This window comes from Eumetopias jubatus, unplaced genomic scaffold (assembly GCF_037043125.1).
Source record: "Eumetopias jubatus isolate StellerSeaLion01/CBP00866 unplaced genomic scaffold, mEumJub1_p1.0 scaffold_9, whole genome shotgun sequence".
Classification (NCBI taxonomy): Eukaryota; Metazoa; Chordata; class Mammalia; order Carnivora; family Otariidae; genus Eumetopias; species Eumetopias jubatus.
The window spans coordinates 20772270-20799934 of NW_028274815.1; the positions used below are offsets into that span (position 1 = coordinate 20772270).

The 27665-nt window shown below is 45.1% G+C and overlaps 2 protein-coding genes across 9 annotated transcripts in view; one reads left to right on the plus strand and one right to left on the minus strand.

Moving 5' to 3' along the window:
• DTNB (dystrobrevin beta) overlaps nucleotides 1-27665 on the minus strand; it is a 217723-nt gene that overhangs the window by 6168 nt on the left and 183890 nt on the right. For 4 of the 8 annotated variants that reach the window (XM_088026349.1, XM_088026351.1, XM_088026352.1 and 1 more), the window contains exons 16-17: nucleotides 3161-3320; nucleotides 2261-2350 (exon numbers count right to left, since the gene is read on the minus strand). In XM_088026349.1, the coding sequence (XP_087882475.1) occupies nucleotides 2261-2350; nucleotides 3161-3320 (250 nt within the window). Of the gene's footprint in view, nucleotides 1-7; nucleotides 121-1988; nucleotides 2124-2260; nucleotides 2351-3160; nucleotides 3321-27665 lie in introns of those variants that run through there. The other 4 variants (XM_028099502.2, XM_088026354.1, XM_028099503.2 and 1 more) reach the window with 3 other exon arrangements.
• LOC114205909 (large ribosomal subunit protein eL39-like) lies at nucleotides 20686-20874 on the plus strand. Its single transcript, XM_088026355.1, has one exon. The coding sequence runs from the start codon at nucleotides 20719-20721 to the stop codon at nucleotides 20872-20874; it is 156 nt and encodes a 51-aa protein (XP_087882481.1). The 5' UTR covers nucleotides 20686-20718.

Consider the following 27665-nt stretch of genomic DNA (forward strand, 5'->3'; position numbering starts at 1 on the left):
AACTTACTCTGGGTAGCTTCAGAGGATGGGATGAGGATAAACTGCTGACAGAAAGGCAAATTTTGGCTCCCTGATCAGGAAGAACTTCACCGTGACGGGAGCCGGTCATGAATGAGCTCACTGGAAATATTCAAACAGAGGACTTTTATATTGGGCAGCAAGCTGGATTAAATGACTTCTAGGATCTTTTCCAACCCTAAGATTCTATTATTTGTGAAAATATTTTTAAAAAGATGAGGAGGAGAAGCTATGGCTATAAATAGTATGTGCACATGGCATGGGAAATATTTAAAGACAATCTGAATATCTCACCTCATCCTAACACAAACCCCAACAGTGATAGTAAACATGCGTGGGTGCTGGGTGAGCCTCTTCCATTCACTGGGGAAGTGGCAGCCTCACATGTAAAGGGTGTCTAGTTCTGCACTTTGTAAGGATGCAGTGTCACGTGCAGGCTTAGTTCACACCTACCCGTGGACTTCAGGGCCTGAGAGCAGAGCATCAGTGAAAGGGGACCTCGTGGGCCCGCAAACCTGACCTCTGGTCCTGTGCAGACAGAAGGGTGCTGTGGCAGCGGGAACACTGGCTGTGTGTCCTCGGCACCTGAGTTCTAGGACTGGCCTTTGCCCCTTCAAGATGCACAACTTCAGGAAACTGCTTTTCTGGTAATCACTCACTGCCTTTCTAAAGGGGACTTGACAATGTGATCTCTAAGGTACCTTCCAAATACATCACAGAATTGTGTTAAAACCATTCTTTCCTGCCATGAGAGACTGCCTATAACGTTTTACGTTTTGTGAAGCTATTTGGTATCTGGGTCCTGTGTGTTTAACGGTGTCCAGTTACCTCTCCTCCTAGTGTGATGAGCTCACCAGCTACTGGTCTTGCCCAAATCCTAGTAAGTGGTTGGGAGGCCCAGTGTGATTAATTTCCATGGCCTGAAATTCCCTCTAAAAGTGGGATTTCTGGCTTCTCTGGGAAACTGTATCAGGGAAGGGACTTCCTAAGCATCTGTGAAGTCATCTCAAAGGCAGTCACCTCTTCTGTTGTGTGTTTATGGAGAGAACACTGCTTCTGACAAGGACTGAGAAATGGTACCAGAATGGAGGGAGCGTCACGTTCACACTCCCTGTGAGGGAGAACCGGTATCTTATCTTAACTGCCATGGAAAAACCAACCTAGGCCATGCATTTATTCTAAGTGGAAATCAGCAGATTTGAGAGGGAACCACGGGCCAGCCAGAGGTGTATGCTTTCTCCTTCAAAGGTCTGAGGACATACCTGAGGCTTCCCTGCCCTCAGAGCGGGGACTGATGATTTCAGTGGATGTGTTTGAACAGCCCATGGAAAACCTGCTTTACGTTTTTATTTAATAACCTTGTTAAGCTACTCCAAGGTATTTAAAAGTCCTCCATTAGCTGAAAAGAAACAACAGAGGGCCATCTGTAGCACTTAGGAAGGGAACCCGTCTGTCTAATATGGAACATGGGAATCTAACCACTGTAAACAAATTAGTAAATATCTGGCAGTTACAAAACCAAGGGAGTCATGGGGATTCTTGAAAATATGACAATATGGGAATGGCCTTTTGTTACTTCTCTCTTTCCTGGGTTTTATATAAGGGGAACAATAGGTAAGGGTCTCCGGGAAGTCACTGAAAGAGCTAGGCGCGGGAGAGACTGAAGAAGGAGCCACACATACTACTGAACAGAGGGGTCAAGAGCGACAGATGCAGGTCACGAACTTCACGTGAGATCAGAGCCTAGTCACAGGCAAAAGGAGAGAACAGGGTTTCAAGACCAAATCAAATAAGAGAGAGCAGAAAGGCAGCTGGGAGAAAGTCCAGAAGCTTTTGTGGCTGATTCGGTTCCAGTCATCCAGGAAAGCTTCCGAGCGAGGCGGCCGAGCAGCCCTGGGGAAAGAGCGGCTGTGGACGGAGCGCACGGGGGGGGGGGGGGGGGGGGGGGGTGCAGTCCGGGGAGAGGGGATGACTGCGTGTGCCTGCAGATGCTGGACTGCGCTTGTTCTACCGGGTGCGGCCTTCAGAGAAACAGAACGAGTGGGCGTCTGGGCATGAACACGTGTGGGACAGAGGCTCCCTGGGGGAGGCCGTCCGGGGCATTCCTAGAAGGCGGAAAGACGGAGCGGTGAGCTGAAGCAGCGCGTGCGGCGGCCCGCCGTTCTACCGCGCGGTGAGCGAGGGAGGAGGGCGTGGGGACGCAAGGGGCGGCGTGAGGCCGGGCGGGAGCTCTGGGCTTCACCTGAGTGGAGCTCCTTCACCAGGGATGACATGGTGTTGGTGATGGAGTCAGCGGCCACCAGCAGGTCATTGCGGAGGTTTCTCCTCGTACCTGAGGACAGTCAGAGCAGACGGCGATGCCAGGTGGGTGCGCGTGGAGAAGCGAGCGAGCGCACGCCTCGGTCCGCCGGGCCCCGGGCACGGCGCCGGGCACCTCCACCCGCTCCTAGGCACGTCGGGGCCACGAGGCACCCAAGTCCGCGTTCTCCCCCCTCTTCTTCTCTACCTGTGGAGTAGGACCCTGTCAGCTGCACGCTTCTTAGCCGCATTCAAGAGAGTTGGATTCCAGAACGAACACGGCTCCCAGACGGCCTGAGGCAGGACGTTACTCTACAGCAGCCCCACCATCCCGTTCTGTCTCCGCCCTAACGAGACTTCCTTGGCCGCAGTGTCTGCCCCCACCTCTACCACGTAGCTGGCTGCTAGCTCCTCAGACGGCCGTGGCAATCCTGTGCCCAGTGTGCCTCCAGCAAGGTCCTATTTAGAGTTCCACTCTTCCTCCTCCTACTTGCTCTAAAGATTTTCCAGGCAAAGCACAACTTCAGGAATCATTCCATCCAATTCCTCCCGAGGAGGAGGCAAAGCCCAAAGGTCAAGTCACTTCCCCAAACCCAGAAAAAAGAGCACAGAAGCCCCGAAGGCCTGGTCTTCACAAACATACAAAGCCTGTTGAGCTCCTGTTGGGAGCCCAGCCCATCGAATGAGAAGGGACCAACACCTGACTTATTTATACTGTATATGAACATCTGATCATTGAAAGTAAGCACACAAAAGAAAAGAAACTGGAAAAATCTCAGTAGGAATCTTGTTCATGTTGCCAAACCCCTCTAGCTCTCCATTATATTTTGCTCCAGCATCTCACCTTGTGCAAAGGCCTCCTGCATGTCTCCCCCGACTCCGCTCAGTGGGTCCTGTGGGCAGTGGGTGGGGGTGGAGCCAGCAGACGTGGAGCGGACAGGCATGGGCATTGGGCGGCCGCCTCCGTGAGTAGGCGATGTATGTGGTGACCCTGTGGCCTGAGCCTGGGAGAATCAGAGAGATAAAACATGTTATCTCAGGTATCTTACCTCTTGGAGGAAGGGGAAAGTCCTTTTTCTCAATCTCAGTCAGCCGAGGTGGCTGCAGTTCAGTGGGGCAGTGCACTGCATGATCACATTTGAAAGGAAGGAGTCAGGCTGCCTCCAGGACTGCAGAGAAGAAGAAAAGGAAAAAAAGAAAGGAAGAGCGGGGAGGGAGGAGGAGGAGAGAATACCATTAGACTGGACTAAAAGTGGGAGGGAAAGTAGAGGCTAGTATGGAGAGCGGGGGCCTTGCGGATAGACTGAGCAGAGTAGCGGGGTTGAGGATCTGAGTGGGGTTGGGGCCACACAGTTGGGAAATGATACACAGACATCTTTCATTTTTGTCTGCAAACACATTTACGTACATTATCGCATTTGACCCTCACAATAACTTATGAATAGAAAGGGCATAACATTTTTGTACCCATTTTATGGAAGAAAAACAAGATGAAAAGAGTTAAGAGCTTTGCGCCAGGCAACATAGCTCATGGAGATGTGGGAATAACCCCATCTACTCCACGGGCAATGAAGTGTACTCTGCACCTCTGCAGCTCTCAGACCGCATGGACCATGCACCCGAGCGTGTGTCAGGAGCTCAGCTGCAGGCTGCTTCCCAGGGGTCAGGTCACTTGTCAAACACACAATGAGGCCTTTTGGGGCATTTCATGGAGACTAGGTGAGAACAGACACATGTTTTGTGGAAACTGAACGTTACTTGTGAAGGCTCTGGTACAGTTTTGGAGACAGCTTGGAGCAATGGGATAACATTTAAAGACTCTAGTTAAATGGAGCTCACTGAGATGTGGGCCCTGCTGCTGTTCAGAGCAAGGGAAACTGGGTGTGGCATTCAGGGGGTTTTCTGTGGAAGCCAAAGTGTGCAAATGACTTAAATGAAGAGATTTATCTTTTGGGGTTCTAGCTCAGAAACTCCCCACACAACAGAATCTGCCCGAAGCATGCTGACAGGCTATCTGCACAAAGCCTTACCTCAGTGCTTCAGCCAGTGTGGGCACTGCACTAAACAGAAATGATTTGTTCTCCATGACTCTTAACTTTGATTTACGTGAGTGCATGTATGTATATTTTGAGAAATTTAAAATATACAGAAAGATAAAAAGTATAACATAGTAAAGCACCCCCAATGATAATTGTTCATATTTTGTCAAGTTCAACCTAAAAATATTGCAGATGAGCCTGAAGTCCCCTTTGACCACCAATCCTGTCCAGTCCCAGTCCCTCCTCTCACCCCTTCAGAGGCAACGATTATCAAAGATTTGGGGGTAAAAATTTTTTTACCTATGTGTACATATATAACTATATATGCTTTTAAATTTTGCACGAATGGTATCATACCGCACGTATCATTTTGCAATTTGCTTTTATCCCTTAACATACTTTCTGAGATCTTCCCATGATACAAATGATAGGAACTTAGACCCTTACATTATATACCAAAACTAACTCAAAGGGGATCATACTAAATATAAGAACTAACCCATAAAAACTCTTAGAAGAAAGAATTAGGCAATAGCTTTTTAGATATGACACATAAAGCACAAGCTACAAAAGAAAATGACAAATTGGATTTCATCAAAACTGAAAACTTTTTTCAAAGGATACCTTTAAGAAGGTGGAAAGACAACTCAAAGAATGGGAGCAAATATTTGCAAATCATCTATTGGATCGGGGGCTTGTATCTAGAATACAGAAAGGACTCTTTAACACTCAATAATAAAAGGACAAGTAACCTAATAAAAATGGACAAAGGGCCTGAATAGACATTTCTCCAAAGAAGACATATAAATGTCCACTAAGCACATGAAAAGATGCTTGACATCATGAACCATTAGGGAGATGCAAATCAAAACCACAATGAAACACCACTTCACACACATTAGGATGGCTACAATAAAAAGGACAGATAATAACAAGTGTTGACAAGGACATGGAGCAACCGGAATGCTTGCATGCTGCTGACAGGAACGGAAAATGGTGCATTCCTGCAGCTTTAGAAAACGGTCTGGCAGTTCTTGGGGCACCTGGGTGGCTCAGTTGGTTAAGCAACTGCCTTTGGCTCAGGTCATGATCCTGGAGTCTCAGGATCGAGTCCCGCATCGGGCTCCCTGCTCAGCAGGGAGTCTGCTTCTCCCTCTGACCCTCCCCCCCCTCATGTGCGCTCTCTCTCTCTCTCTCTCATTCCCTCTCTCAAATAAATAAATAAAATCTTAAAAAAAACAAACAAACAGTCTGGCAGTTCCTCAAAAGATTAAACATTGGGTGCTATTCGACCCAGCAATAGGAGTGGTCCTATGTGTGTCTACCTGAGAGAAATGAAAAATGAAAACATAGGTCTACACAAAAACAGCAGCATTATACATAACAGCTGAAAAGTGGAAACAATCCAAGTGCCCAACAACTGATGAATGATTTAAATAAAAATGTGCAATACAGTTGATCCTTGAATAACATGGATTTAAACTGCACAGTCCACTTACATGTGGATTTTTAAAAAAAAATACAGCCCAGCACTGTAAATGTATTTTCTTTATGATTTTCTTCAACATTTTCTTTTCTCTGGTTCACTTTATTGTAAGAATACATATAATACATATATCACAAAATATGTGTTGACTATTTTATGGGTAAGGCTTCTGATCAACAGTAGGCTATTAGTAGTTAAGTTTTGGAGGAGTCAAAAGTTATACACAGATTTTTGACTGTGTAGGAGGTCAGCCCCCTAACATCCCCACCATTATTCAAGGGTCCACTGAATAGGATTCGGCAAATAAAGAAATGAAGTATGGATACATGCTACAACATGGACAAACCCTGAAAATATTACACTAATTGGTTACAAAAGACCGAATATTGTTTGATTCCATTTATATGAAATGTCCACAATAGGCAAATCCAGAGAGACAGAAAGTAGATTAGTGGATGCCTGGGGGTAGGGGCCTTGGGGAGATCAGGAGTGAGTGCTAATGGGTGTGGGATTCTTTCAGAAGGTGATGAAATGTTCTAAAGTTGACTGTGGTGATTGTTGCACAATTCTGTGAATATAGTAAAAACAACTGTATTTTAGGCTTTAAAATGGTGAACTGTATATACTATGTGAATTATATCTCAATAAAACTATTATAAAAAAGATACCACTAAGAAAAATAAAAAGGTAAGTCACAGACTGGGGAAACATATTTGTAAATTACATCTGATATAAAATTGTGGGTTTTTGTAATGATTTTTTGAATTTGACACTAAAAGCAAAGGCAACAAAAACAAAAATAAACTAGTGGGATTACATCAGAAGTAAAAAGCTTCTGTACAATGAGGAAACCATCAACAAAATGAAAAGCAACCTACCAAATGGGACAAAATCGTACATATGATAAGGAGTTAACATCTAAAATATATAATGAATTTGGGGCGCCTGGGTGGCTCAGTTGGTTAAGCGACTGCCTCTGGCTCAGGTCATGATCTCAGGGTCCTGGGATCGAGCCCCGCATCGGGCTCCCTGCTCGGCAGGAGGCCTGCTTCTCCCTCTCTCACTCCCCCTGCTTGTGTTCCCTCTCTTGCTGTCTCTGTCAAATAAATTAAAAAAAAAAAAATCTTTAAAAAATAAAATATATAATGAATTAATACAACCCAATAGCAGAAACAAAAACAATCTAATCTAAAAATGGACGGAAGAGGGGTGCCTGGATGGCTCAGTCGGTTAGGCGTCTGCCTTCAGCTCAGGTCATGATCCGAGGGTCCCAGTATCAAGTCCTGCATCGGGCTCCCTGCTCAGCAGGGAGCTTCTCCCTTTCCCCTTCCCCCTGCTTGTGTTCTCTCTGCCAAATAAATAAATAAAACCTTAAAAAAAAGGGGGCATCCAGGGGCGTCTGGGTGGCTCAGTCATTAAGCGTCTGCCTTCAGCTCAGGTCGTAATCCCAGGGTCCTGGGATCGAGCCCCGCGTCGGGTTCCCTGCTCGATGGGGAACCTGCTTCTCCCTTTCACTCTGTCTGCCGCTTTCCCTGCTTGTGCTCGCTCTTTCTCTCTCAAATAAATAAAATCTTAAAAAAAAAAAAAAAAGGACAGAGGAACCAGGCATTTTTCCAAAGAGGATATACAAATGGCCAACACGTATATGAAAAGGTGCTCAAAATCATGAATCATCAGGGAAACGCAAATCAAAACCACAATGAGATACCACTTCACATCTGTGAAGATGGTTATCAAAAAGATAAGAGATACATATGAAAACATGGACAAAAGGAAACCCCTGTGTACTACTGGTGGGAAGGTAAACTGGTGCAGTCACTACAGAAAACAGTATAGAAGTTCTTCAAAAGAGTAAAAGAAAATGAAAACAGGATCTAGAAGAAATATCTACACTCCCATGTTCACTGCAGCATTCATTATTCACAGTAGCTAAGATACGGAAACAACGTAAGTGTCCATCACAGATAAATGGTCAAACAAGAGGTGGTATATATGTACAATGGAATATTATTCAACCATCAGAAAGAATGTCCTGCTGTTTGCAACAATATGGATGGACCTTGAGGGCATTATGTTAAGTGAAATAAGCCAGAGAGAGAAAGACAAATACTGCATGGTCTCACTTATATGTGGAAACTAACGGGTCAAAATCGAGTAGAAAAGTAGTTGGGGCTGAGGGTTGGGGGAAACAGGGAGAGGTTGGAAAAAGGGTACACACTTTCAGCTATGAGATAAATAAGGTCTGAGGATGTAATGTAAAACATGTTGACTATAGTTGATAACACTACTGTAGAGCTGAAATTGGCTAAGAGAATAAAACTTCAATGTTCTCATACATAAAGATAAATATGTGAGGTGATGGATATATTAACTACCTAGACAGAATCCTTTCACCATGTATGTGTGTATCAAGTCACCCCAATATATGCTTTAAATATCTTACAAGTTTATATGTCAAGAAAGCGGAAATGAAAAAAAAGAACTAAACAAACAAACAAAAAACAAACTTGCGTCCAGAACATAAAAAGAACTCTTACAGCTGAATAATAAGATAACCCAACTACAAAACAGGCAAAGACCTGAACAGATAGTTCACTGAAGACGATGTACAAATGGGCTAATAATCACAGGGCAAATGCTCAACACGAGGAGCCAACAGGGAAAGGAAAAGCGAAATTACAGTAAGATACCACTTATCTACTGAAATAGCTACACTCAAAAAGACTAACAGATGTGGGAAAACCGAAACTCTTATACCTTGCTGATGGGACTGTAAAATGCCACAACCACTTTAGAAAACGGTTTGGCAGCTTCTTAACATGGTAAAGAACTTACCTATAACCCAGCAACCTGACTCTTGAGTATGTGCCCAAGAGAAATGAAAACACATGCCCACCCAAAACTTATATACAAATGTTCATTAGCTACAGTTTAATAGGACAAAAGTAGAAATAACCAAAAGTTGATTGGTGAATGGATTGACAGAATGTGGTTTACCCATACAGTGGAATACTAATAAGTCTCTTTTTGCTATTTTTACTATTGTTTAACTTTTATAATAATTTTCCATTGACAAACACGTTCTATCTTGTGAAATATTTTATTTTTCTCAGTGCTTATAAAACATTTATTATTATTTATCTTTTCAGGGTATATATTTTTCTTCCCAACATCTCAGGAATCCTGTTTTGGTTAGATAACATTATCACATATTAACCATTGTATTTTGGGGAACTACCTCCACCTTTTACGCTGTAATTGCCATCATGCCCTGCTTTTCTTTTCTTTTTTTCACGCCCTGCTTTTCTGGCCATTTTTTGGGGAGAGGGGGCAAATAATAAAGTATAAAATTCACTCTGGTTTGGAAAGTGCTTCTGAACAGCCAGATCCGGCAGTTCCAGCCCCAATCCAAACGAGATAATGAAGGTGGGAGAGAGGTAAGAGAATCCATAGAAAAGCAAGAAAGTCTATGCAGTGGCCTGGCTTTGCAGGAAAGTCCTATGAGCCAGCACAATTTGGGACACAGGAGATCACAAGTAGTGGACACTGGCAAAGCCAGGGTCTTTCTTGGGCCTCCAAGAGCTGAGGAGCACAGAGTCAAGATCATTGCCTGGGTTGCTTGGATAGTATCAAGGAAGGACCTCATGCACCCCAGGAGCCGATGGTTTTCCAGCTGCAAAGGCAACAAACCTAATGTTGTCTCTCAGTCATGGAGGAGTGAGAGTCTCACTGAGATCATGTGTGCACCCTGGCTGCTCGGGGAGCCTATGAATTCAGCTGCCTCAGTTGCAGCGCAAGGAGCACTGCCTGTGTGAACCAGGCCTGGCCACAAGCAAAGGACATGACTGCCTCAGCACAGATCAAGCTGGAGCCATGGACACTCCTCCCCTGGTGCCACAGCACCCAGCACTAATCCCCCAAGGCACAGCACCCATCTCAGGTGCAGGAAGGGGGATAAGAATCTGGGCCGAGTCTCTTCAGAGTTTGCCTGGAAATGTCCAGACTGTGCCCAGCTCAGACAGTGAGCACTCAAGAGGGAAATGAAGTCCTGTTAAAGATTTCTTTTTTGCTTTTCTGAGTATGTGGCCTGTGAAAGTCACACTCATTTCACTGTGTGACAGTTGTCTGTCATCCCCGCAGAGGGCCGACCCAGCATCAAGCATGTGGCAACTATTCAATAAAACTCCCTCAGTGAGATCTGGGCCAGGCACCACTGCCTGAGGTCTGAATGTTAGAGTCGTAAGACCCGAGATGAATGACTAGGTTGCTTTTTAAGAACATGAAACTGAACCTCTGCAAATATTTTAATAGGAAAATGATGACAGGAGATGAGGCTGAAGGGATGCCCGGGGCTGAAGCTCTAGAATCAGGAAATGAAACTACTGCCCACCATTGGCTTCAAAAGAATCAGGCCCTCTTCCTGGGATCAGTGCCCAGGACGTGCTTTCTGAGGAAGATGAAGAACAGACTCCAGAAGCTGTCTTTGTTCAGAGCAGTAGGAAGAGAAAGGTGAAGACTGCTGGGAAGGCACCATTTTCCCCAACAGATGTCAAGCACCAGCCCTTGGCTTTAGGGCCACATTGGATTACAATTGTAGGATGGAACTGTCCAGAGCCCTCTGTGAATTCTCGCTCCAGCAGATAAACACCAGTTTGGCATCCTCGTAGGTAGGTCAATAAATCACAACTGGCCTGGGAGAGTCATGAACCATAGCCAATCGACAGGCACACACTTGAGTCAGGCCCGAGGCTGTGGCTTCAGGAAGGCCTAGAGACTAGGGTGGGTCTTGGAGGAGGTAAACGTTTAGCTAGCGCAGGGATGTCCCCGACCGCCACTGGCTGGCTCAGGAAGTGAAAGGACGGGTGACAGTTGCTCCAATCTATAGAAAGACTTGGCTTGCCCTTGCCTGGAGGCCTCTCTGCCAGAAGCTCCAAGCCCCCCAGCGTGGTGGAACTAGCTCCTGCTGCTCCTCCAGGCATTTGCTTCATTGTTCCGTCCTATAGGGTCAGATCAGGTCTTCCTGCGATGCTCCCCAGAACTCTGAACAGCATTAACCTCACCTTTCAAGTTTTATCTCCTTACCATTGTGCTTAGCACACGTAAATCCTTAATAAATGTTTGTTAAATGACAATGAGGTATATCACATTTCTGACCCTTTTTCTTCAGTAATGGAAAGTGGGAACGTAGCCAGAGCAGGCAATAATCTCCAGGGAGCCCTAAATCTATCAGTCATCGATAAAGCTGTGTATGAGATGCTTAACTAGATGAGTAAATGTGGTGGGCAGAGCTCTGAGACGGCCTCCAATGCCCCTGCCCCCACTGTCACACTCCTGTGTAATCCCCTCCCCCCGAATACGGGCTGGGCGCAGGGATGGTGGCTCCTGAGTCAGGTGAATGGGATGTCACTTGAGATTAGCTTAGAGAAGACTGTGACTTACATCTTGCCCATATACTCTCTTTCTCCCTCCTGTTTGTTCAGTCTAATGAATCCAGCTGCCATCTTGTGAGCTGCCCTGTGGAGAGGCCCATGTGACAGGGAACTGAGGCAGCCTCCAGCCACCAGCTGGCATTGAATGGAGGCCCTCAGTCCAGCAGCTGATGAAGAATCTTGCCAACAACCATGTGAGTTGTTGAGCCTTGAGATGCCTGTAGCCTTGTAAGAGACCCTGACCCTCAGCTTGCCCTCACCTGGACTCTAGGCCCAGAGAAGCTGTGAGGTATTAAACATTTGTTCTAAGAAGCCAGTAGGTTTTGGGGTAAGTTGTTGTACAGCAAGAGGTAACTCATATGCTCAGGCTGATTTTCGTCTTCATACATTACTGGGGCAGTCCCATGTGAAGGACGTTTGATTGAGAAGGAATGGGAGGGAGGCTTCTGGAATACAAGAGACCAAGCCCGGAGGCCCTTGTGAAAGGTCAGAGACCCAGGGAAAGAGGACTAGGGATGAGAATAGGGGCAAAAATATATAATCAAAAAACATTTTACCTCCTTGGGGAACGTGCCTAAGTTCCCGAGTAAAAGAGCTTGTCCTGATGCTGGACAATAATAACAGCTTTGTCAATAATCACAGGCCCTGGAGACAATTCTCTGCTGCAAATTCCATGACTGGGGAGAGGAGGGAAAGCTGCAGGCTCAAAGATGGAATCCCAGCTCTCCCCAGTGCTTTGGGGTGGACACGTACGTGGTGTGGCTCAGCGGGAAGGGCACGGCCTAGACGCCAGGAGACCTGGGATTTTCTCTGGACTGTACAGCACATGCATTTTAATTTTTCTGAGGTGCAGTCTTCTCATTTATAAACTGATCTCTGAAGTACTTTTCAGGTTTAAAATTCTATGATTCTGTAACTTTTGCCAAGTTAACCTCATCTCGAAAATGTCAAGTCATCATGGCTTTGCTTTGGTTACAATCATGCTGTCAGTGAAGGGATGCTCTGAGGGTTCTCAGCGTGGTGTGTTCTCTATCTAACCTACCCTTCTCACGAGTGGAGCAGTACCAGAGATGCTGCCCATTTAGGCTCATGCAAACGAAGCCTGTGAGGAGGTGCAGGGAGCAGGTGACTGTAACAAGGAAGGGGTTAGCTCAAGACAGACAGAGGTTCAACAGGGCCCTTCCAGTTACATAACCACAGCCTGGAGTGTAGAGAGCACACAGAGCTCGAGCAGCACTCTGGGCATGCTGACAGTCACCGATGATCCTGGTTAGGGTCTGTTCATTCTCTGCCCTCTCAGTAGGTCTGAGCCAGACAGACACACTCAAAATCAAGCTGGAGCACTGCACTGTGAAACTTTACCTGGTCTCAAAAGCACAGATTGGGTTTTACATTCAGCCAGGCAGGACCTCCCTGTGAAGAATGCCAAGCACTCCACCCACCACAAAACCAAATCTAGAATAAATGGCACAGGAGGAGGCTGGGGGCCACCCCACGGTTGGAACCTTGAGGTTATGGGGAACCTGAGAATCACACAGAAATCAGTAAAGGTGGAGGAACTAGTCAGGTGGCTCCTGGGGATGGGGATAAGCTGTCCAATGCAGGTATGAAACACTCCTGCGCCACTGGTTGGAGCTTCCAGGATGGGGCAATTAGCCTGGGGAAGCTAGGGAAGGTCTACAAAATGCTACTTGGTGTTTGAAGGCTTCCTGATGCAAGGACAGCGGGATCTTTTTGTCATACAACCTATAACAAAGGCTTGAATGCAGCACGGGCCAGTCACCAACAACTCAACACAATAAATGCCCTGTAACTCAGGTTCTCTGAATACTGAGGTCCCTTGTAGTTAGAAACAATTCTGCTGGAAATACAGAGCTGGAAAAACGTTACAATCTGAGAAGCTCTTTGGTCAGCTGGCTCTTCACTTCTAAACTGGCAAGGACTCTGAGAACCTGAGAAAACAAGGTATCACATTCTAAGAAAAGGACTCAGAAATTAGGCTTATAATTTCAGAATGTTCATGACCCCAAGAAAATAGCCTCTTTTTTTAGTCCAACACTCATTTTATATTTGAAGAGACTGAGGCCTAGAGAGGTCAGGGGGTTCCAAATAAAGAGCAGAAAGGCTAAGACTAGTACTTGGGTCTTCTAATTGCCTCAAACTGCTAGGAGAATCCAAGGCATAGCATAGTGTTGCTAAGGCTAGAAGGAACATGGATTAGTTTGAGACCTCTCACAACTGAAGCTAACCATGATCTTCAACAGGACAATTAATTTCCAATAAAGGTGAGAAATGTGAGAAAAGAGAGTACAGTGATTATGACTTAGTCTCTTGTCTATGACACAAATCTAACACTGGAGCCAAAGCAGGTACAGAGAATGCCAGGGAGGTGACGTGAGGACACTGTGAGCAGAGACAGGAGCTCACAGGCTGTGGCAGAGAGAGCTGGCTACAAAGGGAGAAAGCCACTGTCTTTAGCCGAATGATTTGCACCGTGCTCAGCTGTGTTTAGACATCCCCGGCATGGTGCTTGGCACACAGTAGGGGCTCCATAAATACTATCTCCCTCCCTTCTTTTTCTTCATGGGACAGGTATGAATTTTTTCCTATCTCCTTAGTACACATTACAATCAGGTAATCAAGCCCGGAGTGGTTTGTGGCAAAAAGCCTGATTTGGACTTACTGCCCTCTGTGGAGCATTGATAACTGTACCCTCTGTGTGTGTGTGTGTGTGTGTGTGTGTGTGTGTGCGCGCACGCGCGCGCACACACACACACACACACACAGCCCCACCTGAAACTCTGAGCTACACTGTTATCACGGTAACAGAGGGAGACACTTTAGTCTCCATCTCTCTCTCTCTCTGACTCATGGATACCTGCCAGGTAGCAGATGGCCTTTGTGGACAATTACCTTCATTTTGCTGCAGTGTATTTAAATTAAACAGACTGGCCTCTTTGCTGCCGATTTTCAGAGGCCCTCTCAGAAAAACAACAACAACAAAATGCACAGAAAAACAACACTGAGGGAAAGGAGTTGTTAAGTCTGAAATTTAGGTGAGGCAGCTCTGACCGCAGAGAGAAATGGGATGTATAAAGAATGGCCTTCGCATGGATTTTTTCCCTTCAAGAAAAGGTAAACCAGAGCCCACATCCTATTTCCAACTGGTGTTGGTGGCGGCTCCGCTAGGAAAATGCAGCCAGCCACCTCATCAAACGTGGAAGTGAAAGGAGAGAGGAGGCCGTGCCACCCGTCCTGCTGCAGGCTTGGAAAGAACTGCCTCACAGGGCACCAGGGATGGAAGTGAGCAGACAGGAGAGACTGAGGTGGAGGAGACAAGAAAGACATCCCCCTGGCAGTGAGTAAAGAAGGGGCCGTGCTTCCCTTCAGGGTGAGTTCAAAACAGCTACAGAACACGCCCGGAGACCTTCCCAGCTCAGCAAAGGTGCTATCTGCAAGCTGATAGGTTTTAAAGGTACATTTTGCTTCTCAACACCAGAGAGAAGAGCTGAACAGTTTTATGATCTTTTTTCTTTCCACTACGAATACCACGAACATAGACGTGTGGGTCCGCTGGAAGGATAGGATGGCACCACCAAAAAGTCTGTCACGAGGTCCCTCCACAGAGGGCTGGCACCCGTTTGTTCCCACATCACTCTGGGAAACTCAGGCTTACACAGAGCCTGTCCCTCGCTGGGGTGGCCTGTGGGGTCCACTGCTAGACCGGAAACAGCAACCGGAGCACTGCTGGAGGTTTATGATCACAGGATTGGCATCGGGCAGAAGCAGGTTATGGTTCTCAGTCTTCATGATTCTGTCCCTAACCAAGTCAAACTAAATTATGCAGAAGATGAAGGTTCCCCTGAGGCTTCGGGGGGTGGGAGGCAAGTATCTAGCTATCTTTCTTAGTAGAAGGAGGAACACATACTAAGTTCCAGAGACAAAGAACAACCTACTAAAAGTCATCATAAACCCAAAGATCAACAAAAGTTGAAATTTAAACTTTCAGATAGGGAAGCTCATAAATTCTAAGACCAGATTACCCTCTTTCTGTTTGTTTCTCCTAGTTTGTCCAGCTCTACTTGAAAATGGTATTCCATTTGCTCTCACTGCAGGATTTTTAAAGTCAGTTCTCGGTGAAATGATGGGGGACCCCATTGAGGGAAAAATCCCTATAAAATGAATACCAAACACTCAGATTGCATTCTTAGAAACAAATAGGGAACAGACTGCCAGGAGAGCATGGTCCTTATTCAGACAACTAAATCAGTGATCAGGCAGGCAGCCAGAACCTATCCGTGATATTTTAAGATTCAACGAGTCAAATTTAAATGCTACTTACAGAATGCAAAACTTGTATGGTGAGGTATGGCACCTTATTCAACACCACCATTCTTTGCTGAGTCCCTGCTGTATATAATACAGTGGTTAGAGTCCAGGCTTTGCAGTTAGTTAGACCTAGTCTGGATGCCAGCTTTGCCATTTACTAGCAGTGTGATCTTGGGTAACTTACTTAACCTTTCCACATCTCACATTCTTCATATGCAAAATGGATAATATCTTTACAGGCTGGTGTGGATAAACATGAAATGCTTCACACCAGCTCAATAGAATCCTACCTGCCATTATTCTACTTTGAAAGGTGCTGGGGGGTTACAAAGGGGCAAAGTCTCCACTCCCAGCAGGCTCACAGTCCCCTGGGGTGGTGAGGCATGTGTGCAATTAGCATACAAGGGAGGGTGAAAGCCGTGCCTTAGTGGAGGCCCAAAGGGAAAGCACAGAATGTAACTCTTTACACAGAGTGTAACTCTGACCTTCTGGAACGGGGTAAGGTTTCACAGAAGAGGTGGCATCTGAGAGTATCTTGAGGGGTATAATTTCAATTGGCAGAAAAGGCTTGGGGAGGGCAATCCAGGTGAGGAAAGGGCATACACACCGGGGGCTGGCCTGGGAGAGGTGGCTGCACGCGAGGGTAAGGAGGGGGGTGGCTAGCATGTAGGGAGCACAAAGACACACGGTAGGAAAGAGGAGTGTGGGCCACCGTCATCCAGGGCCTTAAATAGTCACCTAGTTTATTTACTAGGCCAGAGATGGGCAAACTGCAGCCCATGGCCAAATTCAGCTCACCACTGCCTGTTTTTTACAGTCCATGAGCTAAGAATGGTTTTTACATTTTGAAACGGTTACATTTTAAGTGGTTATATAAGTACCTACATAATATCTCTGATTTGGTTTACCAAGCCTAAAATATTTACTTAGACAGCCTTTAATAAAATGCTTGTTGAGCCCTGCTGGGGGCTGCGACACAGGGAGCTAGGGAGCTAGGGACGGTTCCTGAGGAGACCACGGCATGTCCAGTGCCATGTGTGTCTAGGAACCTGGCTCTGGGGCAACGTGAAGGAGGACTAAGCAGCCAGAGACAGGACCCATGTGGAGGCTCTTCCGACAGACCAGGGGATAGATGACGGAGGCTGGAATGAAGAAAGGCGGTACGAACTCGAAGGAGAGACACAAGCAGGCTTTCAGAGAAAAAAAGCAAGCGCACAGAGGAGCAGAAGCCTGGAGAGGGTGCGTGGACAGAGGAGTGATTTTCGGGGAACACGCCTGGAAATCGTCCACCATCCAGTCCATATCTAAGCCTCCGACTCAGGGATTCTGAGAATGCCTTGGGGCTCAGGCTGGTGTCATGGAGCAAGGCTCTCTGGGCTCAGGGCAGTGCTTCTTAACTGGGGATAATTTCATCTGCTAGGACCTCCTGGGCAGGCAGGGGCTACCCCTAGAATTTAGTAGGTGGAGGTCAAGGATGCCGCTAAACACCCTACAATGCATAGGTCAGCCCCCCAACGGCCCCCCTGAAGAGTTATCTGGCCCACAATTCCATGGTGCTAAGGATGAGGAACCTGGCTGAGGGTGAGACGGTCTTCTTTTCCCAGGTGGTGGGCTGCTGTGGAAGGAAGGGCAGGTCACCCATAGCCTCAGGTTAGCTTGGGACCTTCAAGGGGCCCAAGAATAAACTCTCACATCTTTTGCACATTTGGAAGATGTCCCAGGGTGGTGGCAGCTATAGGCCTCAGAGTCTCCTAGATTCTCTCTTGGTTTTCTGAGGTCTGAGCTGGTTAAATACAGGAGTTGAAATTTGAAATGTGAAAACAATGAATAGATAGTGAGTGATATGTATATTTAAATTAATAAACACACATAATAATAAAAGTACCGAAGGATTTATAAAAAAAAAAATAGATAAAAGTACTGAAGGATTTATAGTTAGCCAGCTCGTACAGCAGTGGCGAGTTGGCACGAAACCTTATTAAAGGTACCATATTAGCTGCAGTTAACTGCCTCTCTGCGTTGCCTCTAATTTTATAAAACACACTTCTTTTCTTCTCTTTCTCTCTCTTCCTCCTTCCAGCTCCCTCCCTCCTCCCTTCTCCCCACCCCACCACCTTTCTTTTAAAGCACAGGGCATTACATACTCCAGTGCCAAGTGACAGTAATTCCACTTGCCAGATTATGACTGGCAGCAAATGCAGAAGAGTGCAAAAGTCTACTGTACCTTTTATAACATGCTTCTTTTAGCTGAAACTAAGCAGATGTTCATTTCAGTTAAGGACTCCGGGCCAGAAAGCTCCCTACCTTGGCATTATGGTTAATATGGGAACATCAGAACCAGCCTGAGATCAGCTAGACAACCCCAGAGACTGGTACAGCATCAGGATTTGATGAAATGCCTACAGATGCTCTCAAAGTGAAGAGTCATAGATCCAATCCCAAGCCGAGAGAGGATGCTGGGGTGAGGTCTAACAGAAAGAGAGCACCAGGGATTCCTCTCCTTCTGTGGAAGCCCAAGGATCCCAGAGATAAGCCGAAGGAGAGGCCTTCATGGGAGCAGCTGATGTTTTCTCAGGATGCTTTCTTTTGTCTGGAAAAGTGGGAGGTAGAAGGTTGGCATGAGGCAACACTGAGGGAGGAGCTGGTTATTGAAAGAAAGCCCAGACAATGAAGGGAAGGCAGAGGGTTTCAAAGTCACAAAAGGAGACACCAGTCTAATGAATCCAGTTGGTTTTCAGTAGCCCCTTCTTGGTTTATAGTCTTTCCGCAATACACTAACTGGTATCGGGGATGGAAGGGTCAAAGGGCTGAAGTTTACAGATGACGAAATACGTCTGTAAAGGCAATGGACATCTTCAGATAGGAAAGAAGTGAGGTTTTGTCCAGAAGGTTCTATGAATCAGAAGAACAATCCACTCACAGATAATTCAATAAGGCAGACTGAAGATTTAGTTCCTTCTCCTTCATTGGTTGAAACCAAAGGGGGATGGGGGTTGGACAAAACAAAGCCTATTTTTCAGAGCTGTCAATACTCTGCTACTCCACTGAAAATTTTCTTTCCAGGGTTGCTGATAACTTAACCGATTGTCAAATCCAAGGATTTCCTTATTTTATTGTCTTACTAACTTTCTCCCTCTTGAAAATTTCTGAGCTTTCACAAGAACCCACAATCCTACCCCTCCCACCTCCTCTTTCTTCCTTTTCTCTACTATGGTTTTTCCCTAAGGCTCATGTTTATGGTTTCAACCCTAATTTTATGTTGAAGACTTCCAAATCTATAATGCTAGCCATGTATTTCCACTGAAATTCCCCTTGCATATCCCCAAATATATAGCAGACCAGAGAAAAAGCTTGACTGCCTGCCTAATCTTTGGAATTCGCTATGTTCAAAATCAGGTCAAAGTCCCCTTCTTGCCCCCATCATCTCCCCTTTTCACTTCTTCAGTGTACCCATCATTTTCCCAGGTCCTCAGGCTCAGAACCTAGAAAAGTCATCTTTTACTTATTCTTTTCTGTCGATGCTTTGCTGAGACTCAGACTGTAGTATTCTAGGTGAGACAGTGTGTCCCAGGGATTCAACAGTCTTCCAGCAGAAGGACAATTTCTTTAGCTTGGTGTGTAGAGAATTTTCCTGGAGACCTTGGAGGATAGTTTTCATATGTTGCATGCATTCTGGCCAAGAGAGGAAAAGACAGAAATATAGTACAGAAGGGAAATAAAAAAGCAGGAAATCTCTCAGTCTGTCATTGATGAGGGGGATGAAAAATCCTGGGGATGCTGCAAAGCCTCAAAGTGATTTCTCCCCTATATCCTCAGACTGTAAACTCCTGGCAGGTGTTCAAGGAGTTTTGGGGAGTGAAATACAAATATTTATTTTTAATATTGTAATGATATTTCCTCTTCTTGGGAAAAAACTGAATAAAAATTAAACAACAAAGTACCAGATTCCCATAGTGAGTACAGGAGCCAAGACTGATGAATGAGCCCACTCGGTAGACTCTCACAAGGCCATCTCTGTGCAGTCAGCACATCAGATAGTCTAGACAGACTAGGACTGGGACCCAGGCTAAAGGTTTGTGGCAAAGTCATATACTACACCACACTGATCTTTATTTACCAAAAGACATCTGTGGAGTTTGCAAACTTAGGGGGATAGCAGTGGTACCTATGGCTCAGGATATCACTGACTTGGCTTGTGTTTCTGTATTTAAGGTATCATGCTAACAATGAAATAATGTCCGTACTATTTGTGGTCTTTGTGTAGGATTTCTATTGTTAGCCTCCAAAAGGCCAAGTTCACTGCCTTGAACATATATAGTAAGACACTGCTGAATAAATAAATGAATGGCAATTCTTTGCCTTCAGGTAGAAGTAGACTCAGGCTTCTATTTTAGAGTATGGTGGGTTCCAAGAGTCCAGAAGATTTAGAGGCATGTGAATCTGGATCACTTCCCAGTGAGATTGTATCCAAAGGTTAAGTGAGGCAAGAGGGGAAATGGTCCATGAGCACATCCAGGGGTTCACCAATAATCTCTTCAATGGACAAAGGAGTTTTTATTTGTTGTTGTGTAGAGTTTTTTTTTTTTTTTAAAGTACTTTCTCTTAAACTTACAAAGTTAATATTCATAAGGCTTGTTAGAGTCCCCATGGATCAACCATGGCTAACTAAATATTGAGTGGTCTTCCTCTGAGGCATATTTGGGGGAGCCAGATCAGAGATGCGGGCTTCTAAGGAGCCAGGCCACACCATTCTTTCTTTAGTGCAGTCGTAGTGGGTTATCCATCTGATTCTGGAAATCAGAAAGGGCATGGGGCAAAATCCCACTTGATATCCCAAATTACCGAAGTAGAAAGAAAGGTTCCAAGTATGGCAATGCTCTCTTAGCGGAATCCCCAAGATTCCTCTAATTACATAACTTTCAGAGTCCCACCTATAATCCTCTGGACCATTTCCATACTACTAATTTGGATCAGGGCCACCTCCATGGGAGCCCCCTATCCTTATATGTTACTATCTAAAGGTAGAGTCCTTAAGCCTGATGTTGATCTACACATAAAAGGTAGTGACTTCTGCTTTTTCCGCCGCCATCCTGCTCTGCGTGGCTGGCTGCTTCTCGCCATGTCTTCTCACAAGACTTTCAGAATCAAGCGATTCCTGGCCAAGAAACAAAAGCAGAATCGTCCCATTCCCCAGTGGATTTGGATGAAAACTGGTAATAAGATCAGGTACAACTCCAAAAGGAGGCACTGGAGAAGAACGAAGCTGGGTCTGTAAGGTGTCACACGTCATGAGATGACACACCTAATTGGCATACATATTTAATTAAGCTGTGTGAAGATCATGTGTTCTATCATTCTGTAAACATCCTTCCTACCTGGCCATAGACTTGTCTTATCATGGAAATGATTTTTCTCTCTGACTATGCCTCTGCACCAGTATAGGTTGGTTCAGTAATAAATGTGGGACCTCTCCGCTCTAAAAAAAAACAACAACAAAAAAAAAGGTAGTAACTTCTAATAGAATTCAGAGAAATGTTCAAGGAAACATCTTTCATGAAAAAACTTTGCCCCTTGCCTTGGATAGCTCATTTTATTTGGTGTTAGCAATCCAGCACTAAAATTTTATGGTAAAGGGAGTCCCTGGGGAAAATGGAACACTGAGATGTAACTAGAATGAATTTATACATCTGAAATCTCTCCAGACTAGGACTGGAGGAGCCTACAGCTCAAGGGCACGAATGGTAGTAAACACCGTGACCAGCATTACTCGGCAGTCTGTTGTTACCTCAGTGAGTTACTTTGTAACATGCTGGTGAATCCCATAGCCGGGCTGCAGGCACTGGGTTTTTACTACGCAAAGCTCAGAATATTTCTAAGTGATACAAATAACTATAGATATCCCCCATTTTATAGATTACCTCCCCTATCTGTATTAAAAAAAGAGGATGATTTTATTCTACATAATCAGTACCTGTTCTTTAGACAGAAAAAAAAATAGAGTTAATAACTAATATATTAGCTTGGTGTTCCTATTCTTTTGACAATCCTAAAATTCCTTTTTCTGATACCTTTTTATAAAGGGCTTTTCTGAGCCATGATTTAGTCTCCTGAATGTGTAGACCTATTATTATACAGTAGTACCTTGAGCAAAGTGACTGCTATAGGTAGTCGAAGCAGTTATGTCCCTTATAATAATAAACTTATGAATTCACACTGCCCATTTTTACTCAAAATCTTGTCAATCTGGTTAATACCGGTTTTCATTCAGCAACTATTTATTGAGTATCTGCTGTGTGGCAGGCACCAGGCTAGCGACTGGGGATGGAGTAGTGAGAAAGGCAGACAAAGTCTTTTAATTACAGTCTGATGATTACCGTGGGCCTGATTAACCCTGACTCAACTGATACAATCTAATTCCTGAGCCTGTTAAACTGTAGGGTATATTGTGGGTTGAAGAGTCACTCAGTGAAGTCTTATCTGAAATAGCCAGGCAGTTCTGCCCTTAATTATAAACCTTGGATCTGAGAAAAGAGAAGGGAAGGAGGGAGGGAGGGAAAGAGGAAAGACACAAGAATTATCAGCTGAGGTACTGATGTCATTCATAGCAGTGGGGAAGTGGCTGAGGCTGAAGGCAGGCCCACAGCATGAGAGTGGCTAAGTCACAGTCATTACCCATTCCTCTCATATCCCCCCAAAGCCAGAATAATCCCTAAAGAGGAAAGAAGCAAGAAGGCGGACTACATGAAAAGTTCTCTTTAATGGATTTATAGAGCCAATTTGGAGAAGCCTGTCTAGTAAATCCTTCATTGTACAAGTCTCTCACGATTATTTTATTACCCATATAGGGTAATACATTTTGATAGGGAAAAAATTAAACTATACCAGTCAGAACCCAGGAGGGAAGAAAGTTACAACTTAGCTCTGTGCTAAATACCTTTTTGTGCCTCACTCAGTAATGAGAGACTAAAACAGAGGCGCTAGTTCTAAAGTTTTATATGTCTAGGTGTTAAAAATGTTGTTCACTTATATAAAGCCATTCGGTTCAAATTTCAGCCTCAGAGCTGAGCCTTGGGTGGGTCCACTTTAAACCTGTGATGTAAACAGAGGATATTTAAGCCTATATCCACAGAACGGAATGTCTTACCTACACCGCTGTGGAGAAAGATGAGGAAAAAAAACAGTATGTACCAATTCATGCCATGGGTGGTCCTATAAGAGTGTGAGGACAAGGTCATGAACTCAGGACCAGGGCCATGGAGAACGCCCAAGACATACACACAAGCAGTTCATTAGGGGCAAGCTTCAGTGGTCCAGGTCTAGCTTATTTTGCCAACTTCAAGGGGATGATGATCTCACACAGGAAGCACAGTCACTGAAGTGAGCATGTTGTTTAATCCCTTATCTGCTCAAGTCAGCTTTTTAAATATTTTTATTTTTTTAAGTAATCTCTACCCCCAACATGGGGCTCGAACCCTGAGATCAAGAGTCCCATGCTCTACTGACTGAGCCAGCCAGATGCCCCAAGGTCAGCTTTAAATTGACCTGAGAAACAAAATACCAGAAGTGGCAATTTCTGGTTCTTGGATTACATGGCAATCCATAATATTTTTAAAAAACAAAATGTCTATTGGAAGCTCTACTGCTACCATTAAAAATAGATACTCATAATGTCCGCCCCTCTTCTTGAGGGAAAGTTCTCAGGTAAGGTGCAAGGTATTTCACTCTGAGCTGGCACATTCAGAGAGGGATCAGGAGATGCTAGTCTGAGCAGACTGCTGGAGTGAGTTCCCAGCAGGTGGTTTTAGCTGTGACATGCATCTTTGGGGTGTAGGGGAGAGAAGAGAAGAAGGGGAACACTGGTTGTCAGCAAAACAGGTGAGGTGACGCCCTAGATCGGCAGGAAGGAGATGAGGCTATCAGGGAAAGGGGGGAGCAGGGAGAAGGAAGGAAAGATGTTCTCTTTCCTTCCCTCAACACAAGCTCACCCATCCTACTCGTGGTAGGCATTACCAGCATCTGCTTCTCTGCGGCTTCCAAGCCGACCAGAGGATTATACTTCCATGTCCGCCGGAAGTCAAGGGTGGTCATGTGACTTGCTTTGGCCAATGAAATGCAGTGGAAGTGATGTGTGCCAGTTCCTGGGAGAAGCCTTTAATGACGGGGCTTGACTGTCCACCCTCACCTTTTCCCGCTTTGCCCATGTGAATGTACCTACTGAGGACACGCCATAAGATCAAAGCAATAAACTGTGTGTGAATGAGGAAAAAAAACAAAACCAAACAACCTTTTGTTACAGTAAAGCCACTGAGATTACTGGGTTGTTCGCCTATCTTAATCCCATAATCTATCTTTGTTCCCTCTTCCTGACGGTCTGTCTCTCCCTTGCTCATTTCTTGCCTCATCCCCTCATTTGATCTCTTCCTTCCTTTCTTCTCCCCTTTATTATTTCATTGCCCTAACTGAAAATAATAAAAAATATAATGTTGTAGCTTCCTATTCTTAATTTAAAACATGGATCAGTTTGTTTTTTGAAAAAGAAATGAGTAAATTTTTTGAATTAAACATTTCATATTTCTTTTAAAATTAAAGCCCCGAGGTGAATTAAAAATCAGGGTTAGCTTATGTAAAAAAAATGTATGCTTTGAAAACCTTACAATGTTATATACACATATGGTGTACTATTGTGGATAGGCCCTCAGTTGATTTTCTTGTGTGGGTTAAGGGCTATCCGGAAAAATAGAAACAAACATAGGGCGCCTGAGTGGCTCAGTTGGTTAAGCGACTGCCTTCAGCTCAGGTCATGATCCTGGAGTCCCGGGATCGAGTCCCGCGTCGGGCTCCCTGCTCAGCAGGGAGTCTGCTTCTCTCTTGGACCCTCCCTCTCTCATGCTCTCTCTCTATCTCATTCTCTCTTTCAAATAAATAAAATCTTAAAAAAAATTAAAAAAAAGAAACAAACATAAAACTTCCTTAAACACCATGCAACAGCCATTTTAGCTCAAAAACCAGTGCTCCTCCTGGAGCCCACTCTGAACAGGAAATCACTTAAATCATAACCACTTAGTTTTCATTGGTAACTTTGTTACAAAGGCTACTGGAGCTGGAGCATCCAGAAGCCTGATCAAGACTAAAGGACATTTCAAGTCATCACAAAAACTACACATTTTCATGCACAATCATTCATGACATAGCATTTAGACCTGAGGTCACCCCACAACCCTGAAAGCTGTTTCGAGCAATTAAAGTCACCCTATGAAGACATGAAGCACCAGAGAATGCAAAAGCAGGAAAATGCAATCGTGGCCTGGCTAATCATGCATATTTAACTAAACACAACAGATGTGTACTTTAAAAAAAAAATTCAACAAGCTCTGGTTCCAAGCTCTACTAGGTAAACATGACGTGGACGTTCAGGCCATTTTACACCACCACGGAGACAGCGGCTGAGGGTTTTACACATAACCAACTCTGCAGGGACGAACGGGCAAGGGGACGTATACGACAGTTATATGAGGAAAAGAAGACCATGCAAAAGGAGCGAGAACCCCAAGTTCACTTACTGCCTGCTTTTGCTCTTCCTCCTAGAGATGTTGCAGATGAAGAAAAGGCAGAGGGAAAAAAGAAGAGAGATTAATGCCCATCACCACAAATATCTGGAAGAAATGATAGAAGAATCCGGCAAGCCAGGCCAGGCCCCCGGGTTCAGAAACCAAAGGCCCTGACTGTCATCAGAGCACCATCAGCTGGACAGAGTGAACGGCAGGCCTCTTTCCCACCTGGTTCATTCAGTGCTGGCTTCTAGAGCTGGGAAACCATCTAATCCAACTTCCTCATTTACAGACCAAAAAGGCCTAGGGAGCCTAACTTGCCGAGGTCACCCAGCTGTTTAGGGTAAACTCAAAGACGTAGCTCCACGAAGCCTCAAAAGCCCCATAATCAATCTCGCCATCCCCCATGTTCATGTGTGTTAGCTATATTTCCCTAGACCAGCAGTCCTCAAAGCAGCACCCGCACGGGGGACCTTGTCAGAGATGCAAATCTGGGGCACCTGCCAAGACCACTTGAATCCAAACTCAGGGTGGGTGGGGCACAGCCACGCATGTCAGAGCCTGGCAGCCGATTCTGATGCCTGTTAGATTGAGAGACACTGCTCTAAAAACTTCCCCCAAACTAGCAATTTCACCTGACCACAGATTCCCTTATTTAGTCCCCTCCTCTCCACTTGCTTTTGGGCTCCTTTGTGAGTTGTTTTTGTTTTTTTTTCCCCAAGGACGCACATGCATCCCCATTCCTCCAATAAACTGCAAACTGCTCCAGGGCCCTGAGAGGCTTTTGAAAAAGAACTCTTGACCTCAGTTTTTCACTAACTCAACACAGGTTCCTTTAGTACTTATGCATAAAGCACTGGAAACATGAAGCTAAGGCGTGGCCTCTGTCTTCCAGAGCCTTCCAGTGACCGTGGGCAGAGTGGGTACTCGCCAACTCTCCGCTATTAGCATGCACCACTAGGAAGATGAAATAAACACAGAATTTTGAGTTTCTCTCTCCTCAGTCCTTCCCTCTTTAGCTACTCTGTCTTTTCACGGGTCTTTTTGCTGCTTCTTTTTGTGCCTCATCATGGGTAACTGTGGTCAGGGAGCCAGCCTTTGCTCTTTGCCCCAAGTGGGCAAATCTAAAAGCTGTTGCAATGGTTCTATTTAAATCGGATCCGTCCGTGCAGGCCATCTTCATTGAACATGTGTGTGGGAAGTCTTAGGGATGGACGAGAGCTTCTGCTTTCACAGAGTCTGCAGATCTGGGGGCCACGGCGAGAACGACTTCAGAAAGTACCACCAATTACAAAAAGGAAACAGGAGGTAAAAAATTTGGAAAAAAATAATTTTGTTCCTGCAAGGAATTAAATGCGCACCAAGAACTCTCTTAAGGAGACTCCAAGTCAGCACAAGAAGATGTTCTTCATAATCAAACCCAGCTGCTACATGCCTGACCATATGTATAGTCATAGGAGCCCAAGCAAAGAGGGGCCCTGAGTATGAGCTGAGTTAGCCTTACGAAGTTAGCACCTTTTAGTTTGCGTATCTGGCATGTACGGCTCTGGTTAGAAGGGATTCTAACTCTGCAGTTGGGAGGAGATCTCCCTTCCTGGCCAGGCTTCCCTGTAAGGCAGAACACTTTTCTTCCATTCACTAGCCAAGGCAGAGAGCCAAAGAAAGAGTTATTAAACAATTTAAAATGTGTTTTTATTCCTGGCACTAAGTGTTGACACGGACACTGAAATGGTGGGGGAGGAGGAGGCAATCCTGACAGGCTGAAATGGCAGCTGAGGTCAGAAGACCAGGATGAAAGTTCTCAGAACTGTTTCTAAGACACCTCCCTATTTTCACTGTTTTTTCCAGGTTTAGTATTGGAGGTAACATTGCTTTGGCCCAAAAGAATAAGGAAATTTCAGAAGGCAATGTTTCATGTTTGCACATCTGGTGACTCTGCTATGGATAGTTTGTTCAAAGACATGACATCATTATAATCTGCAGTAGCCATGAGTCAGGTTAGGACAGGAGGGGTGGAAAAGGCAGCCTTTTCCGGAGTCAGAGGCCTTCGCTGTACACTGGGATTAAAAAGGGGCGGGCTTTGACAAAGTGTTACTCAGGATGGTGTTACAGTATTTAAACTCACTGGAAGTTACTCAGATAAAGCCTTGAAGGCTCTGTCAACACAGTAAACAGGTCAGATATAAGGTCTTGGAACCTTTTTGTTATCGTCAGCTGTGGTCAGTAAACACTGACTGATGGCAACTGGCACAGGAGCCAGGCTGATTTAAAGGAAGTCATAATACTTTAACTAAAAAGTGCAAACCTAGAAGTGCTTATGTCACCTAAAAACATGTGAGGCTCTTCCACATCAGGTGGGGGATGTCTGGCTAGGTGGCCACAGACCTGTCATAACCATTGCAGTTATTTCTATGAAAATTTATATTCTAAACCTCGTTTGCAAATAAGGTTGAAATCCAAAACTACAGAATTCACCTGGTGACTATTTCAAAAGCAATATTAGAAAAATGGAAAATGA